Genomic DNA, 17719 nt, shown 5'->3' with positions numbered 1-17719 from the left:
GATTTATAAATAATAATGAGTAGTTATTTATGATGCAAGGTGATTTGGAAATTAGTCAGTCAGCAGTCAGCAGCCACCTGCACTGTCGGCTGCAATGTCGAACGAGCCCAATACCAAACCAATCAGGTGTTCGACGAAATTATTCTTCAGATGTCATTGATCACGTGCTGCTGATAAAGTGACACTCCTTTGAATTATACCGCTTAGCGACTTCAGTACATGCCTCATAGTTCCAGTCTCAAACTTAACCCCGTTCCTGCTGAAGAAGAGGAGGTCTGCTGGATGGAGAAAGAAGCTCTCGTGAAAGAGGAGGAGGAAGGGGAGCCTATTACAATACAAAAACAAGTAGAAGGTGAGGCTGTTACCGTGAACGAAGAAGAGAAAGAAGAGGAAGACGCGTTCAGAGTGAAGGAGGATGACGAAGTTTCAGTGAAAGAAGAGGAGACTGACGATGAACGTAAGTACTGTCTTACACAGAAACAAAAATATTTACAACCACACCCAATCAATTAATACATTAAATCAAATCATTAATGGGCATTACAACAACAAAAAATGACATGACTAGGGCTGTGGCAGCAATGAAATTTTGTCAGCCAGTGATTGTCAAACAAATGGTTAACGGTTAATTACCATGAGACTGGCATTTAAACACGTTTAACATCTCCTAGCTTCCACGCACAGCCTACAAGCCACTGACACAGACCTTTGGAATGTCTACATTTGAAAAAGTATGTAATATAATTATTTTTTTAAGTAAGTAATAAATCCATTTAATATAGCCTACACCTTCATAATAAATCCATTATTTTAGACAGGTCTAAAGAAACATGATATGAAGAAAATGTCTAATTCAGAAGAACTTATGTTAGGTCCTGATCTGGCTATGTCATATGGCTGTGGGCTACACTAAAGTAATTTCTAAGCAAATCTTGTCTGCTAAAATAACTAGAGTATGAAGAATACAATCTAACATAGAAAGGATATTTTCTCCAAATGATTTCCAAGGAAGTGCGCACATGCGGCTTATTCTGTGTTGAGTAGTTGATTGCCGCAACTCCTATAAGAATCAAAAGGCCAGTTTCCCGGACATAGATTAAACCTATGCTTAATTTAGAGGTTTTTATTTAATTTATTTTTTTAAATGTAGTTGTGATACAAAGACTACGTGTTTTGATTTTTTATAAATTCTAAGTTTGCATGATGGGACTCTGAGGATTTAAAGAGTTGCTTGAAAGACATGAGCACTGATTTGTTTCTTGTGTGGATTGACTGTCGAGAGGCCTAACGAACAGCAGCAGCACTAGCCTGTCGATCTACTATCCCACATAGTACAAAAGTTGACTTATTTGATTGGTCAACTTGTCCTTCTGTGCGAGAAATAAATATTTTAAACAGTCTGGGACAGTTGTGGGATGCGATAGATCCCAAATCAATACAATCAATCGCATCAAAACAAAAAAAAAACGTTTAAAAGTCAAACTCTGCAGTTGTTGAACTGATGCTTGGTGTTAAAGCGGAAATCTGCAATTGCTACATCCATATTTTGACTTTTAAATTATTTATTTATTTATATATATGTTATATATTTATAGCCATTGATTCTTGAAGAATATAACACATGCCTCATGAGCTTAGTTCAACTGTTGTACCCCATCAGAACCCCAAATAAGCTTTTTTTACTCCAATGTTTAGAAACAATGTAAATCAACACTGTATAGCCTCAACATGGTTAAAACTATAATGTTGATATCATGGATGGTCAGTCCTTTCATCCATAGGTCTGTCTATGAATTTGAGAGTAGTTACATTTCTCAAGCCCCATCCATCATCTTATTACCAAAACAGTGGTGGAATTACAGCTTTGTTATTGGTTGAACTGCAGATTGGTTGATTGATTGTTGAGTGGCTTTTTAAAGGAGCAACCTAGTTTTTAAACAAACAAAATGGCTGCCCAGGGTCCTGAGCTGTGTTAAAATACTCATACTAACTGCACTATTTGTGATGAGTATATAGTCTGCTTATTGGTCATAGTATGATGTAGTTAGTATGCCAAAAGTTCCCGGATGTCGTACTACATTCGCCAAAATATGATGTATACACGCAGTACTTTAGGGCCCATAATGCAATTCTTCAGAAAATGGGCGTGGCTTTAACGTTTTCAGATTTGAAGAAAATGGGGGAAAATATGCAGCCGAGGTCCAACGAGAGAGTGGATACAAATGAACTGCTTTAAATAATTATGACAAATGTTGAGCAATGCAATAAAGTAATGACTTTTCAAATAAGTTACCTTACACGTTATATAACAATTGTTGTTCACTTGACAATCTTAAGACAAATGTCAAATAATGAACATTCATTACAGACGTCATTGTTTGTACAACATCATGGCTAAACATCACCTTTTACAGTGGATTACCGCTGTTGTGGGCCTTAAACCATCTGTCTGACTTGTTGTTCACACAGGAGAGAGACGTGACTATCGTGGAACCTGGACCAGGCTCTCCTCTGGGGAGCCTCAACAACCTCATGATGCTGACGAGGCAGAGAAGAGTCTCTCCACTTCGAAACACCAGCAGAGAACCACAGGGAAGAAATCTCATTGCTGCTCTGACTGTGGGAAAGGTTGCACATCTTCATCAGAACTTAAAATACACCAGAGAACACACACAGGAGAGAAACCTTATAGCTGTGATCAATGTGAGAAGAGTTTTACTACATCAAGCCATCTGACTGTACACCAGAGAACACACACAGGAGAGAAACCTCATAGCTGTGATCAATGTGACAAGAGATACTCTGATAAAAGATCTCTGATCAAACATCAGAAAATGCATACATGAAGAAGTTGTTTCATGATATCAATGAAATAATGTCACAATGTAGAATGTTTTAACATTGTAGTAGGAGTATTTTAATGATGTCACAATGTAGAATGTTTTAACATTGTAGTATGAGTATTTTAATGTCACAATGTAGAATGTTTTAACATTGTAGGAGTATTTTAATGATGTCACAATGTAGAATGTTTTAACATTGTAGTAGGAGTATTTTAATGATGTCACAATGTAGAATGTTTTAACATTGTAGTATGAGTATTTTAATGTCACAATGTAGAATGCTTTAACATTGTAGAAGGAGTATTTTAATGATGTCACAATGTAGAATGTTTTAACATTGTAGTAGGAGTATTTTAATGATGTCACAATGTAGAATGTTTTAACATTGTAGAAGGAGTATTTTAATGATGTTCTACCTTATCCTTTGCCCTGTTCAATTGATTGCAGCATGATATGGATATTAGCCTCAGGGGAAAATCCAGGCTCTGAATTGAAAGAGTATTATTTAACAAAAAGTGACAAACAAAAAAAAGAGCTGTGTTACACTTACTGCGTTGGTGACACACTTTAATCAAAATGCAGCACTTCAAAATGTAGCTAGCTGTTTTCTACAAGTTGAAAAAGCTGCTTGTTTAAAAAAATACATGTAATATGATAATTGTTGCAGATGTTTGTGTATATACACACATGAAAGCAGTATAATAAATTGGTCTATAATCAATTTTATTAACAATCTGACATCACTCCAGTATTTGTTGACATCATTCAAATGCTAATTGTCTTTATTCCACTACTGAAGAAGCATGACTCAAATCACCTACTCATATTTCAAACATTCAGCCTGACAAAAGATACATGTTTTATTATTCCATGCCTCACATTAAGTGAATTATTGCCAATACATATTAACAAAGGGGTTTACATTTGGTTTTGATATTTACAATCTAACCAGCTGACCATTTTTGGGTACAATTATATTGACAATGTTGCCCTGCTTTTAGAATATCAGGATTCATTCTCAGATGTGCTAACCCAAATGCATGACATTGGGGACTGGGACCGATCCAACAACATGCCTATCGAGTGAACTCTGAAAGGAGAGAGAGAAGGTGGAAAGTTACTACGGATATTGCAGGAGTTGGTTGCTGATTGTCTCAAGGGTGGGCAGTCAACAAGTTTTGCGTTTAGCCAGTGCGTTGCCATGGATCACAATTTATTTTGACTGCACGTTTTTCCGTATTGGAGATTAGTTTTTTGGCTCGTTCCAAGGGGACGAGAGTTCTAGAAGCTAGTGATCTTTAGGAAGACGAGAGTTCTAGAAGCTAGTGAGTTTTAGGATTCTATTGAAAGAAAAAGGATTTAAAAAATAATACTATGGTAAATTATTATTTAGAAATTACACATTAGAAATGTGTCTACAGCAAGTAGACACCATGTTTATATTGTAGAAGCATTGTAGTTGATTATGTGAAATGGAAGTTTTCTGTTGGGGGTGAGCAAACATGTCCAACGAAAATATAGGATGTATTTGTTGTCTAAAAGGGGGAAGGTGTTACAGGCTTTGGTTTTTCCATTTATGTTTTGAGGTTGGACTTTAGCACGTATAGCTCGTTAGCACGTATAGCTTGTTAGCACGTATAGCTGATTTAGTGGGTCTCATGGTGGGTGTCTTTTAGGTCCCAGTTGTTGTTACTAGTCAACTTTCAGTGGACACCGAGAGCAAAACTGCAACATTATGTTATAATACTTTTATTGGATCAAATGGTTGTTTTATGCAACAGAATAGAGGGTTCTTAGAACTATAGTGTCTGTGTTCTACTGAGGATGGGCCTCTGGGAGAAAACATTGACAGGAGATTTACAATGTCTTTTGGGTGATAAAACCTAAAGAGACCGCATTCCAGAGCATGAGTTAATGTTTCTGTTCTATATGGTACCAGGGAGAGATGACCCCAGGGCCAGACCCTGGTCTCTACACAAAGAGTACTGTTTTTACAGCAGATACTGTCTGCTGAGAATTATAGGTATCTTTCATCCAAATATTAATCCTGTGACCCGTTCTATACATCTGCTAGTTGTCATGTAGATTGAAAGGGGTGTATCTTGGCTATAAAAGACCTTTGTACTTTTGTCTCGTGCCTCTCAACGAATCATCTGTCAGTGATTTTTCGACCAGCCATCATTATCGTAGAGTACTCAATTGATTCACTTTATATGTGTGCGTTGTATTGACCTGCTCCCTTATTAATAAGTGAATAAAGATTTAGTTTAAGAATATCTCTGACTTGTGTGATAAGTTTGTCTCATTTGATATGAAAGAAATTAACCACATTTGGGCATGTTAATCTTCACTTGGTGACCGCTCCTGATGACCTGGGTAAATGGTGCACCAGGGATCCCTCTAACTTGGGATCTCAGGGAGTCCACACTTTGGGAATGGAACAGATAGACCCACCTTTGATCTGAGAGGCAGCGAGCCGAGTGGATACAAAATCTCAAACCTAGTTTAAAAAAAAGAGGTGAGCGAACCACGCAAAGTGTAGTTTTTAGAAAAGCCTCGTAGACTCTGAGTGTGTGTGAGGGGGGCACCTTGGAGGTGCCCCCCTCACCAGGAGGCTCTGCGTGTGTATTCCTGAATTTTCCCAGTATGGGAGGAGTTGCTAGATTTATTGAATAAACCTTTTTCCATAAAGTTAGAGTGAACCAAGGTGGCTGACTAGCTGTTGATGTTGAAAAAATGTCCCATCCACTAGATTATACGTCAGTGGCAGAATCACCTGAAAGACGCACATCGCCATCAGCTGACTGGAGTTGGTATCACAGTTGAGAAAATACGTTCAGACAAAAAGCTAAATAGCGACTGCCCCTACAAACCAACGACTCCCTTTGAAAACGGGCGATGTGGCATCAGAAACATTTATTATAGTGTAAAAATGTACTGCAAAGTGTAGCTAAATAGAATAACTTTGGTCATACTCATTCAGCACGTGACGTCCATGAACGTTGAATTATGGGCGATATCAGGTCTGTCTGTTGTGGCTGCTATTTCTCCCCAAAATACTAATCCCAAATTGGGCTGTGTGTAACTATGTAAATGTCTTTCGGACAAGGTGACTTTCATCCATATACACTCTAAAAAGTAAAGGTTCCTGGAGTATCCTTTAGGGGTTCTTCAAATTGAAACTGTGGGGGAACCCCTAAAAGTTATTTGAAGAACCTTTTGTGGGAACCCCTATAAGTTATTTGAAGAACCCCTTGTCATGGTTCCTCAAAGAACCTTCTGGGGTTCATTTTTTAACTCCCTGTCCACCCTCCCTGCATTACAAAAACATATTTTAATAACAATATTGATTTAAATAATTAATTGTTTATTTAGTGGCACCACAAATGTGAATTAATATTTACCAAACAATTTACCAAACAAAACACATTTTAAAATTGCAACATTTCTGAAGACATGTCAGACCTTAATAAATAATACATTTACTTTGTATAGTGCTTTTCATGACATTTAAATATATATAAATAATGATGTACAATAAAAACAACATACATTAAAAATGAATCATAGGTAAACTATCAATATTGTAGACTTGATGCTAAATACAGATTTTTCAGCTTTAGTGTGGATATCGTATCCACTTAGTTATGTTAGGAAGTTTTCCATCTTTATGACCGGCCCTGGTAACTTCACCCCAACTTCTCTTCTCCCCAGAACACAGTAACTTAACAACATCAGTGTTTTTCTGACATTTTGGGGAAATGCAAAAGTAAGAAAAGATTAAAACACATACAATTAACAAAGAACATAACAAATGTTCAGCTGTAGTTTTATATCAGCATGCACACCTATGTTTATGAAGAAACAGATGATTGGTGCATAGGCATACCTTGTCACGGACATAAAGGCCACTCGGGTCCTCATTGAAGAGGTTGGGCAAGAGCAGGATCGCTGCTGTGGTCTCCAGTCCTAGTAAAGTAAAGCAATTATATTACTACAGTTGCTAATTTTATTACAAAATACATTAGAGAAAGGGAAGGAATAAGAGCAAATACCTCTTCTGTATTGTCCTTCAGGGACTGTCAAAATAGCAGGATGATGTCCTCACCCCTGCCTCGCCTCTCTACCTCTGATAGTCCTTGAATTATCTTTATGTCTATATCCATTCCATGGACTTGATTCATTTCTGAGAACATCTGAAAAGATAATTTGCACACATTTGTATGCTAATAGATGTCAGTTTGTATTGACTGCTATGTAGGTTAAATGTACACTTCAAATGCAGCTGTCCTACAACAGATCTGTACCTTCTTCTTGATCCCAATTGCATTGTGTCCATGTTCTGTCCTATAAGAATTTCAAAGGAAGAGAAAATGTGTCAAAGAATAGTCTTACAAGCATTTAAATATATATATTAAACAAATATTGAAAGATAAATGGCATCGACATACAATGTAATGTAAAATAGAAGAACATATTGAAGAAGCACTAGCCAATACAGTAATGCCATACTGTAACAGTACTGCCATACAGGCTTAATATCACATTTCAAGATATCTTGTAAACAAATTGTTCAATATTTTATCAGGCTGACTTGAAAGATTATACGCAACATTTTGCTGAGTGGCAAGACTGTGTTTGGATTCTGAAGGGCATTTATACTAAAGAGGTAGTCTAGACACTGTATTAATACCATTATGCATTTGAATCCCATCTACAGCTACCATCTAAGATATTAATTTCCCTCCAGAAGGGGGCGGACATGTAACGTTTCCAAAATGGGATAGTATTGTCCATGTAACGTTTCCAAAATGGGATAGTATTGTCCATGTAACGTTTCCAAAATGGGACAGTATTGTCCATGTAACGTTATGCCCCTTGTGAGTTAATAGTATTGCATGCTGTAGCAGGCTATATAAAGAGGAAGACCTCCATTGACGATTCAGTTCGTTGTAACATCTCGTCTGGACAGGTCACCGTCCTTAGTTAGTTAGTTAACGTTAGCTAGTTCTTTATCACAAAAGTGAGAACTGCTCTAGATTGGAAACTTACGTTAATGAGTGTAAAGCCATGTTGGCTTTATGGAAACGATATACGATATATGGGAAATAATATAGTTCAGGAAATAATCCAAACCTAGTTGTGCCTAGTTAGGACATAACGTTAGCTAGCTAGATAACGGTACTGTACTGTAGCTCATACAACGCCGACGGTCAAACCCGGCTTTCTAATATTTACGGTAATTAGCTATAGTAACGTTATGGAAGATATTCACAGAAAACCATCATTGTCTTCGTTATTCATTATTAGTATGTTATATTATTATAATAAATTATTTCGAGACATATTCAGAGCCAAACATCAACCCAACTTAACCTTTTTAACTTGTTGTCGCATTCAAACTTGTCACCATCGTTTTCAGTTGTAATTGCGAAGTTCCCGGAAGAAGTCCAGCAACAACGGAGGTTCCTCGATGAACCCACCTTCTAACAAGTTCTTTGAAGAACCTTTTGGGGCTGTTTTTCATTGACCAAGAACCCTACGGTTCTTAGGGGATCTGAGAACAACTCCAGTTGAACCCTTCATTTTTAGAGTTGTAGTCGGCTCTATTTACTCTCAGATTCAAACATGATGATTAGCATCAACGATCAAGTCAGCTGCTGCTGCTCCAATACAGTATGAGGTGAGACGGTGAACTGATGTTGAACCGGGCAGTCAGCTGCTGCTGCTCCAATACAGTATGAGGTGAGACGGTGAACTGATGTTGAACCGGGCAGTCAGCTGCTGCTGCTCCAATACAGTATGAGATGAGACGGTGAACTGATGTTGAATCATAATGAATAAGTTAATTAGTGAAACTGTTAAAAAATAGTATATGGCATATAATAGTATACGGAATGTTGTACATCATATTAAATATATTACTCTATTGTTATCATATAGAAACATCATGGAATATTGTACATCATATTAAATATATTACTCTATTGTTATCATATAGAAACATCATGGAATATTGTACATCATATTAGCATCAACATACATTATTGTTTCATTCAATTTCACATAATAAGGATATTTCATATTTTCAAGTTCAGAAGTCAGAACCCATCACCTGCTATGTAAAAGAGACAGAAGAATGCACAATGGTCAATGCTATCCGGGATCCTTGGGACATCCCTACCCTAAACCCTAACCTTAACCATTTAAATGTCAACTTCAACGGGCTAGGGACTTCCCAAGGATGTATCTCCACCTGAAAATAAATGATCTAAGTGATTGATAGTTGGTATTCAGCAGTCATAAAGCCTTATTTACTTTAATGAACTACTAAAATAGTGATTTTGTCAGAGCACAGACAGCAGCTCTACACTTTATTGACTGACTGATCCATTCATCCTTCCATCCCTCCTCTCCTCTGAAGACCCAGTGAGGGTGGAGCTCAGTCAGAGAGCTGTTGAGGGACTGGTTAGGAAGAACACTTCTACAGCCAGAGAGGTGAGAGGTCACACATGGTTTAGATGGTAAATATTATGTCCCCTTAGCGGTTCATCACGTCAGCAAAAGGTAATATGTTCCATCATCCATGTTTATTTACATTAGTGCAAATTGTCCACTGATACTGGTGCAATTTTCTCACCCCCTTTGGCCGTATGAAAGTTAATTTCCCCTCAGGCACACACATTTGTTCTTTGATATTATGAAGGTAATTTGTGTAGAATGTACTTTCCCCCACATCTCTTTACATTGCTTATGCATATTTGGTGGCCTGACTGCGTCAAAGGCTCATCCTGTTAGATCTGAACCTAATGGAGCTTAGAGTGATCGGATGACAGAAATCACATTTAGGTGCCAGGTGTAACTGAGGCCATAGATGCTCCATATCCATTACTTTGAGTGTTTTATATAATATGACTGAATATGTTTCTTTCTGTGTTGCAGGGGCAGTCAAGAAATGGAACAGCAAGGACACAGGACATGACATAAGCAGAGCTGTGGGAGACCACCTCAAGCCTCTGGTAGAGCCGGGGGTGGTGTTTACCACTCCACCACGCCTTCAGCAGGCTGGAAATGTGGGATTGATACTGTTTTTCATACTAAGATGGACAAAGAGTTTGTTGATTGGTCAGTCATTGGGTTAATTTGTTGTTTCAGACATGAAACACAGGAAAAAACAAAAAACTATGAAAATAAACAAATGTTTAATACACAAACATAAGAGGATAAAAAACTGAATAACTGAAAAACTAAACTTAGTAACAACAACTGGGACCTAAAAGACACCCACCATGAGACCCACTAAATCTGCCCAAGAGGCAAACAAAAGAAAAACCCACAATAAACTTAAAGACAGGAAGCAAACCAAAAAGGTGGAGCAACTAAAGGTGTTGACTCTCCACATCTATCAAGACAACTGGAGCACTGGGCCAGACACTCTTAAATAGAACCTGGACCAGCTCAGGTGAAACACCTTCCCACTAACGAGATGGACAAGCCAGCACAGGTGTAACACATACTGACTAAGGAGGTGACACCAATCAGTGCGCCCTACGTGCTAACGAGCTATAGGTGATAAAGTTCAACCTCAAAACATAAATGGAAAAACCAAAGCCTGTAACACCTTCCCCCTTAAGACAACAAATATATCCTATATTTTTGTTGGACAAGTTTGCTCACCACCAACAGAAAACAACTTCCATTTCACATTATAATCAACTACAATGCTTCACCAATATAAACATGGTGTCTACTGGCTGTCAACAATTAAAAACAAGAATAAACACATTTCTAAATAATAATATACAATCGTATCTTTTCTCCTTTTTCTTTCTATAGAATCCAAAAACTCACTAGCTTCTAGAACTCTCGTCTTCCTAAAACTCACTAGCTTCTAGAACTCGTGTCTTCCTAAAACTCACTAGCTTCTAGAACTCTCGTCCCCTTGGAACGAGCCCAAACAAAACTCATCTCCAATACGGAAAACCGTGCAGTCAAAATAAATTGTGATCCATGGCAACGCACTGGCTAAACGCAAAACACAAATCTTTTTGACTGCCCATTCTTGAGACAATCAGCACCCAAGTTGTCCTTAACACGGACGTGTCTGATTTCAAGAGGAAACTCCTGCAATATCCGTAGTAACTTTCCACCTCACTGCGGAGCTTCTCTCTCTTTTCAGGGATCACTCTATAGGCATGTTGTTGGATCGGGGCCCAGTCCCCAATGTCATGCTCTAGTACATTTGGGTTGGCACATCTGAGAATGAACCCTGCTATTCTAAAAGAAGGGCAACAATGTCAATATATTAGGGGGGAAATCAGGTTGTACGTGATGTTGGAATGCATTTAAATGTAGGGGTCGCTAAACAAAGGAACGCAACACTTATTGTCATAACTCATCGATATCATGCTAAAATCATTTATGTGACAGGAGGGAGATGAGGTTGCACGTCCTGTTAAAACTAGCAGCTCAAAAACCACACTGAATCTGGGAATAATGTGTACTTACTAAATCACATAAATAGTACTCATTCAATTCAGAGCCTGGATTTTCCCCCTGAGGCTAATATCCATATCATGCTGAAATCAATAGAACAGGGGACAAACATTTAGGCTTCTACATTGTGACATCATTAAAATACTCCTACTACAATGTTAAAACATTCTACATTGTGACATTAATTAATTGATATCATGAAACAACTGCTTCATGTATTTTCTGATGTTAAGTCAGAGATCTTTTATCAGATTACCTCTGGTCACAGCTAAGAGGTTTCTCTCCTGTGTGTATTCTCTGGTGTTGTTTGACTGAGTAAAACTCTTCCCATATTGATCACAGCTATAAGATTTCTATTATGTGTGTTTTCTCTGGTGTACATTCAGCTGCCCAGATGTAACAAAACTCTTCACACATTGATTACAGCTATAAGGTTTCTCTCCTGTGTGTGTTCTCTGGTGTAAAGTCAGAGAGCCAGATGTAGTAAAACTCTTCCCACATTGATCACAGCTATACGGTTTCTCTCCTGTGTGTGTTCTCTGGTGCACTGTCAGATAGGCAGAAGTAGTAAAACTCTTCCCACATTCATCACAGCTATTCAATTTCTCTCCTGTGTGTCTTCTCTGGTGTAAAGTCAGATTTCTAGATGTAACAAAACTCTTCCCACATTGATCACAGTTATAAGGTTTCTCTCCTGTGTGTGTTCTCTGGTGTATAGTCAGATTGCTAGATGCAGTAAAACTCTTCCCACATTGAACACAGCTATAAGGTTTCTCTCCTGTGTGTATTCTCTGGTGTATAGTCAGATTGCTAGATGCAGTAAAACTCTTCCCACATTGAACACAGCTATAAGGTTTCTCTCCTGTGTGTATTCTCTGGTGTATAGTCAGATTGCTAGATGCAGTAAAACTCTTCCCACATTGACCACAGCTATAAGGTTTCTCTCCTGTGTGTGTTCTCTGGTGTATAGTCAGATTGCTAGATGCAGTAAAACTCTTCCCACATTGACCACAGCTATAAGATTTCTCTCCTGTGTGTATTATCAGATGTTGAGTCAGATGGCAAGATCTACCAAAACTCTTCCCACATTGAACACAGCTATAAGGTTTCTCTCCTGTGTGTGTTCTCTGGTGTACTGTCAGATCTCCAGATTGACTAAAACTCTTCCCACATTGATCACAGCTATAAGGTTTCTCTCCTGTGTGTGTTCTCTGATGAATTTTAATGCCTGATGAGGTGAATCTCTTCCCACAGTCAGAGCAGCAGTGAGTTCTCTTCCCTGTGGATCTCTGCAGGTGTTTATTGAGGTGTTCTGATCTGGAGAGACTCTTCTCTGCCTCGTCAGCATAATGAGGTTGTTGAGGCTCCCCAGAAGATCCACGATAGTCCCGTATCTCTCCTGTGTGAACAACAAAGTCAGATGATTAAAGGCCCACAACAGTGGAAATCCACTGTAAAAGGTGATGCCAACAGCGTAGCCATGATGTTGTACAACAATTGACGTTTGTAATGAATGTTAAAATTATTTGACAATTGTCTTAAAATGAGCAAGAATAGTCATATTTTAGTAGTAAGATCGATGATTGTAGACTAGAAATAAGTTATTCATGTTGTTGAAACTCTAAGCAGTGTGTCAGACGACTTTTGGTCTCCAATATTGGCCCCTTTCTGTGTTTAATAAAATTGCGGAACAAGGGCGATGCGCACACAATTTGATTGCAGAAACACCTCCCTGCTAATGAGGAAACCGATAGTTATGGATGTAGTATATCTGCTAATGAGGAAACCACTAGTTATGGATGTAGTATATCTGCCTGGAGCAAAAATGGTGAGCAAAGCTTTTAGTTTTTCACAATGTATTCTGAATGTGAATGGGGGAAAACTCCGGGGAGTAACCTCTATTTCCAGGTTGATTATGAGTGCATTTCACACTACTTTGGATTATAATTGTAAGGCTTGTTTGAATGTCCTGTTTAATATGTTTGAAGAATTATAAGTAATTATTGAAGAACCACGTTAATGACAGTATCCATTTGGGTGTTGTCAATAAAGTAAAGATTTTATTTGTATATTTCTCATATATATAGCAAAGCAGACCGACAAAAAAACAACAGAGTTACACGTGGGATAAACAAAAGTACAGTCAATAACACAATAGAAAAATCTATATACAGTGTGTGCAAATGGAGTAAGGAGGTAAGGCAATAAATAGGCCATAGAAGTGAAGTAATTACAATTTAGCAAATTAACACTGGAGTGATAGATGTGCAGATGATGATGTGCAAGTAGAATTACTGGTGTGCAAAAGAGCAAAAAAAGTAAATAAAAACATGGGGATGAGGTAGGTAGTTAGATGGGCTATTTACAGATGGGCTGTGTACAGCTGCAGCGATCTGTAAGCTGCTCAGATAGCTGATGCTTAAAGTTAGTGAGGGAGATATAAGTCTCCAAACTCAGCGATTTTTGCAATTCGTTCCAGTCATTGGCAGCAGAGAACTGGAAGGAAAGGCGGCCAAAGGAGGTGTTGGCTTTGGGGATGACCAGTGAGATATACCTCCTGGAGCGTGTGCTACGGGTGGGTGTTGCTATGGTGACCAGTGAGCTGAGGGAAGGCGGCCTAGCAAAGGCTTATAGATGACCTGGAGAAAGTGGGTTTGGAGACGAATATGTAGAGAGGGCCAGCCGACGAGAGCATACAGGTCCTAGTGGTGGGTGGTATATGGGGCTTTGGTGACAAAACGGATGGTACTGTGATAGACTGCATCCAGTTTGCTGAGTAGAGTGTTGGAGGCTATTTTGAAAATGACATCACCGAAGTCAAGGATCGGTAGGATAGTCAGTTTTACGAGGGTATGTTTGGCAGCGTGAGTGAAGGAGGCTTTGTTGCGGAAAAGGAAGCCGATTCTAGATTTAATTTTGGATTGGAGATGCCTAATGTGAGTCTGGAAGGAGAGTTTACAGTCTAGCCAGACACATAGGTATTTATAGTTTTCCACATATTCTATGTCAGAATCGTAGTGATGCTGGACGGAGGGAGGGGGGGGGCAGCGATAGGTTGAAGAGCATACATTTAGTTTTACTAGCGTTTAAGAGCAGTTGGAGGCCACGGATGGAGTGTTGTATGGCATTGAAGCACGTTTGGAGGTTTGTTAACACAGTGTCCAAAGAAGGTCCAGATGTATACAGAATGGTGTCGTCTGCGTAGAGGTGGATCAAGGAATCACCCGCAGCAAGAGCAATATCGTTGGTATATACAGAGAAAGGAGTCGGTCCGAGAATTGAACCCTGTGGTACCCCAATAGACTGCCAGAGGTACAGACAACAGGTCCTCCGATTTGACACACTGAACTCTGTCTGAGAAGTAGTTGGTGAACCAGGCGAGTCAGTCATTTTAGAAACCAAGGCTATTGAGTCTGCCGATAAGAATACGGTGATTGACAGAGGCGAAAAAGCTTTGGCCAGGTTGATGAAGACGGCTGCACAGTACTGTCTTTTATCAATGGCGGTTATGATACCGTTTAGTACCTTGAGCGTGGCTGAGGTGCACCCGTGACCAGCTCGGAAACTGGATTGCACAGCGGAGAAGGTACGGTGGGATTCAAAATGGTCAGTGGTCTGTTTGTTAACTTGACTTTCAAAGACTTTAGAACGGCAGGGCAGGATGGATATAGGTCTGTAATAGTTTGGGTCTAGAGTGTCACCCCCTTTGAAGAGGGGGATGACCGCGGCAGCTTTCCAATCTTTAGGAACCTTGTTCTCCATGGACTTTACAGTGTCCCAAAACTTTTTGGAGTTAGATCTACAGGATGCAAATTTCTGTTTGAAAAAGCTAGCCTTTGCTTTCCTAACTGACTGTGTGTATTGGTTCCTGACTTCTCTGAAAAGTTGCATATCGCGGGGACTATTCGATGTTAGTGCAGTACGCCACAGGATGTTTTTGTGCTGGTCGAGGGCAGTCAGGTCTGGAGTGAACCAAGGGCTATATCTATTCTTAGTTCTACATTTTTTGAAGGGGCATGCTTATTTAAGGTGGTGAGGAAATTACAATTAAAAAACAACCAGGCATCCCCTACTGACAGGATGAGGTCAATATCCTTCCAGGATACCCGGGCCAGGTCGATTAGAAATGCCTGCTTGCACAAGTGTTTTAGGGAGCGTTTGACAGTGATGAGGTGTGGTCGTTTGACCGCGGACCCATAACGGATGCAGGCAATGATCACTGAGATCCTGATTGAAAACAGCAGAGGTGTATTTGGAGGGCAAGTTGGTCAGGATAATATCTATGAGGATGCCAATGTTTACGGATTTAGGGTTGTACCTGGTGGGTTTCTTGATAATTTGTGTGAGATTGAGGGCATCTAGCTTGGATTGTAGGACGGCGGGGGTGTTAACCTCACTAGGGTATTTTCACCTCCGGATGAAAAGCGTGCCCAAAGTAAACTTGGTAGATTTGGACAGAAAACACTCAAAAGTTTCCAAAACTGTTAAAATAATGTCTGTGAGTATAACAGAACTGATATGACAGGCGAAAACCTGAGAAACAACCATCCAGGAAGTGGGATTTTTATATTTTTGTAGTTTTCCATTGACTGCCTATACAGATTCCATTGACTTAGGACTCAAATTGCACTTCCTATGGCTTCAACTAGATGTCAACGGTCTTTAAAAATTGTTTCAGGCTTGTATTCTGAAAATTGAGAGAGTAAGACCACTCTGAATGAGTGAACCATTCAGTGTCCCAGAATGCGCCGTTCTTGTTTACCTTTGAAATGTTATCTATTATTTAGGCTAAAAACAACCTGAGGATTGATTATAAACATCGTTTGACATGTTTCTACAAACTTTACTGATACTATTCGGATTTTTCGTCTGGATGTTGTGATTGCCTTTGAGCCTGTGGATTACTGAACAAAACTGAGGTTTTTGGATATAACGAGAGACTTTATCGAACAAAACAAACATTTATTGAGTAAATGGGAGTCTTGTGAGTGGAACGATATGAAGATCATCAAAGGTAAGTGATTAGTTTTATTGCTATTTCTGACTTGTGTAACTCCTCTACTTGGCTGGTAACTGTTCATCTTTAAACTGATGTATAACACTTGTATGTTTTATGAATTTTTATAATGAGTATTTCTGTTTTGGAATTTGGCGCTCTGCAATTTCACTGGATGTTGGCCAGGTGGGACGGTAGCGTCCCACACCTCCTAGAGAGGTTAAGCATATCCCAGTTTAGGTCACCTAACAGAACAAACTGAAGATAGATGGGGCCAATCAATTCACATATGGTGTCCAGAGCACAGCTGGGAACTGAGGGGTGTATATAACAGTGAGAGACTTATTTATGGAGAGATTCGTTTTTAAAATTAGAAGCTCGAACTGTTTGGGTTTAGACCTGGAAAGCATGATACAACTTTGCAGGCCATCTCTGCAGTAGATTGCAACTCCTCCCCCTTTGGCAGTTCTATCTTGACGGAAAATGTTGTAGATGGGGCTGGAAATTTCTGAATTTTTGGTGGCCTTCCAAAGCCAGGATTCAGACACGGCAAGGACATCAAGGTTGGAGTGTGCTAAAGCAGTGAGTATAACAGACTTAGGGAGGAGGCTTCTGATGTTAACATGCATGAAACCAAGGCTTTTATGGTTACAGAAAGTCAACAAATGAGAGCGCCTGGGGACACACAGGGCCTGGGTTAACCTCTACATCACCCGAGAAACAGAGGAGTAGGATGAGGGTACGGCTAAAGGCTATCAGAACTGGTCGTCTAGTGCGTTGGAAACAGAGAATAAAAGGAGCAGATTTCTGGGCGTGGTAGGATAGATTCAAGGCATGATGTACAGACAGGGGTATGGTAGGGTGCGAGAACAGTGGAGGTAAACCTAGGCATTGAGTGACGATAAGAGAGGTTGCATCTCTGGAGGCACCAGTTATGCTAGGTGAGGTCACCGCATGTATGGGAGGTGGGACAAAAGAGTTCTCTGAGGCATGTTGAGTGGGACTAGGGGCTCCGCAGTAAAATAAAACAATGATAACTACCCTAAACAACAGTATACAAGGCATATTGACATTAGAGAGACATAAAGCGAGGCATGAAGCAATCACAGGTGTTGATTGGGAGAGATAGCTAAGACAACAACGGGTAAGACAACAGTTAATGAGCTAAGACAACAACAACAGGTAAAATGGCGATGAATGGGCAGAGAGGGTCAGTTAACTACACACTGGGCCTGAGTTCGAGGCTGGGGCTGACAGATAAACAAAATGGAGTTCCGTGATTAATGAACTGTCCAGCAGGCATCAGCTATGTAGCCAAGTGATCATAGGGTCCAGTGAACAGCAATATATGAACCAAGGAATCCGTTAGGTAGTCATTACTACG

At 39.5% G+C, this 17719-nt stretch overlaps 5 protein-coding genes across 7 annotated transcripts in view; 2 read left to right on the top strand and 3 right to left on the bottom strand.

The window, feature by feature from the left end:
* The window catches only part of LOC139549743 (gastrula zinc finger protein XlCGF17.1-like), a 627316-nt gene that overhangs the window by 474496 nt on the left and 135101 nt on the right, over positions 1-17719 (bottom strand). The gene's annotated exons all lie outside the window — the stretch shown is intronic.
* Positions 1-17719, top strand: part of LOC139548097 (zinc finger protein ZFP2-like) — a 210398-nt gene that overhangs the window by 163175 nt on the left and 29504 nt on the right. The gene's annotated exons all lie outside the window — the stretch shown is intronic.
* LOC139548119 (zinc finger protein ZFP2-like) overlaps positions 1-17719 on the bottom strand; it is a 408144-nt gene that overhangs the window by 386188 nt on the left and 4237 nt on the right. The window lies entirely within an intron of this gene.
* On the top strand, positions 42-3576 carry LOC139549960 (zinc finger protein 22-like). The gene is made up of 2 exons (XM_071360598.1): positions 42-457; positions 2470-3576. The coding sequence occupies exons 1-2, from the start codon at positions 220-222 to the stop codon at positions 2844-2846; spliced, it is 615 nt and encodes a 204-aa protein (XP_071216699.1). The 5' UTR covers positions 42-219; the 3' UTR covers positions 2847-3576.
* Positions 8600-16420, bottom strand: LOC139552300 (zinc finger protein ZFP2-like). The gene is made up of 2 exons (XM_071363909.1): positions 16402-16420; positions 8600-12738 (listed from the first exon to the last, which is right to left on the bottom strand). The coding sequence occupies exons 1-2, from the start codon at positions 16418-16420 to the stop codon at positions 11696-11698; spliced, it is 1062 nt and encodes a 353-aa protein (XP_071220010.1). The 3' UTR covers positions 8600-11695.

This window comes from Salvelinus alpinus, chromosome 2 (genome assembly GCF_045679555.1).
Source record: "Salvelinus alpinus chromosome 2, SLU_Salpinus.1, whole genome shotgun sequence".
Classification (NCBI taxonomy): domain Eukaryota; kingdom Metazoa; phylum Chordata; class Actinopteri; order Salmoniformes; family Salmonidae; genus Salvelinus; species Salvelinus alpinus.
Note: the sequence above shows the minus strand (reverse complement) of the source record. Positions and strands in the feature narration are given on the sequence as shown.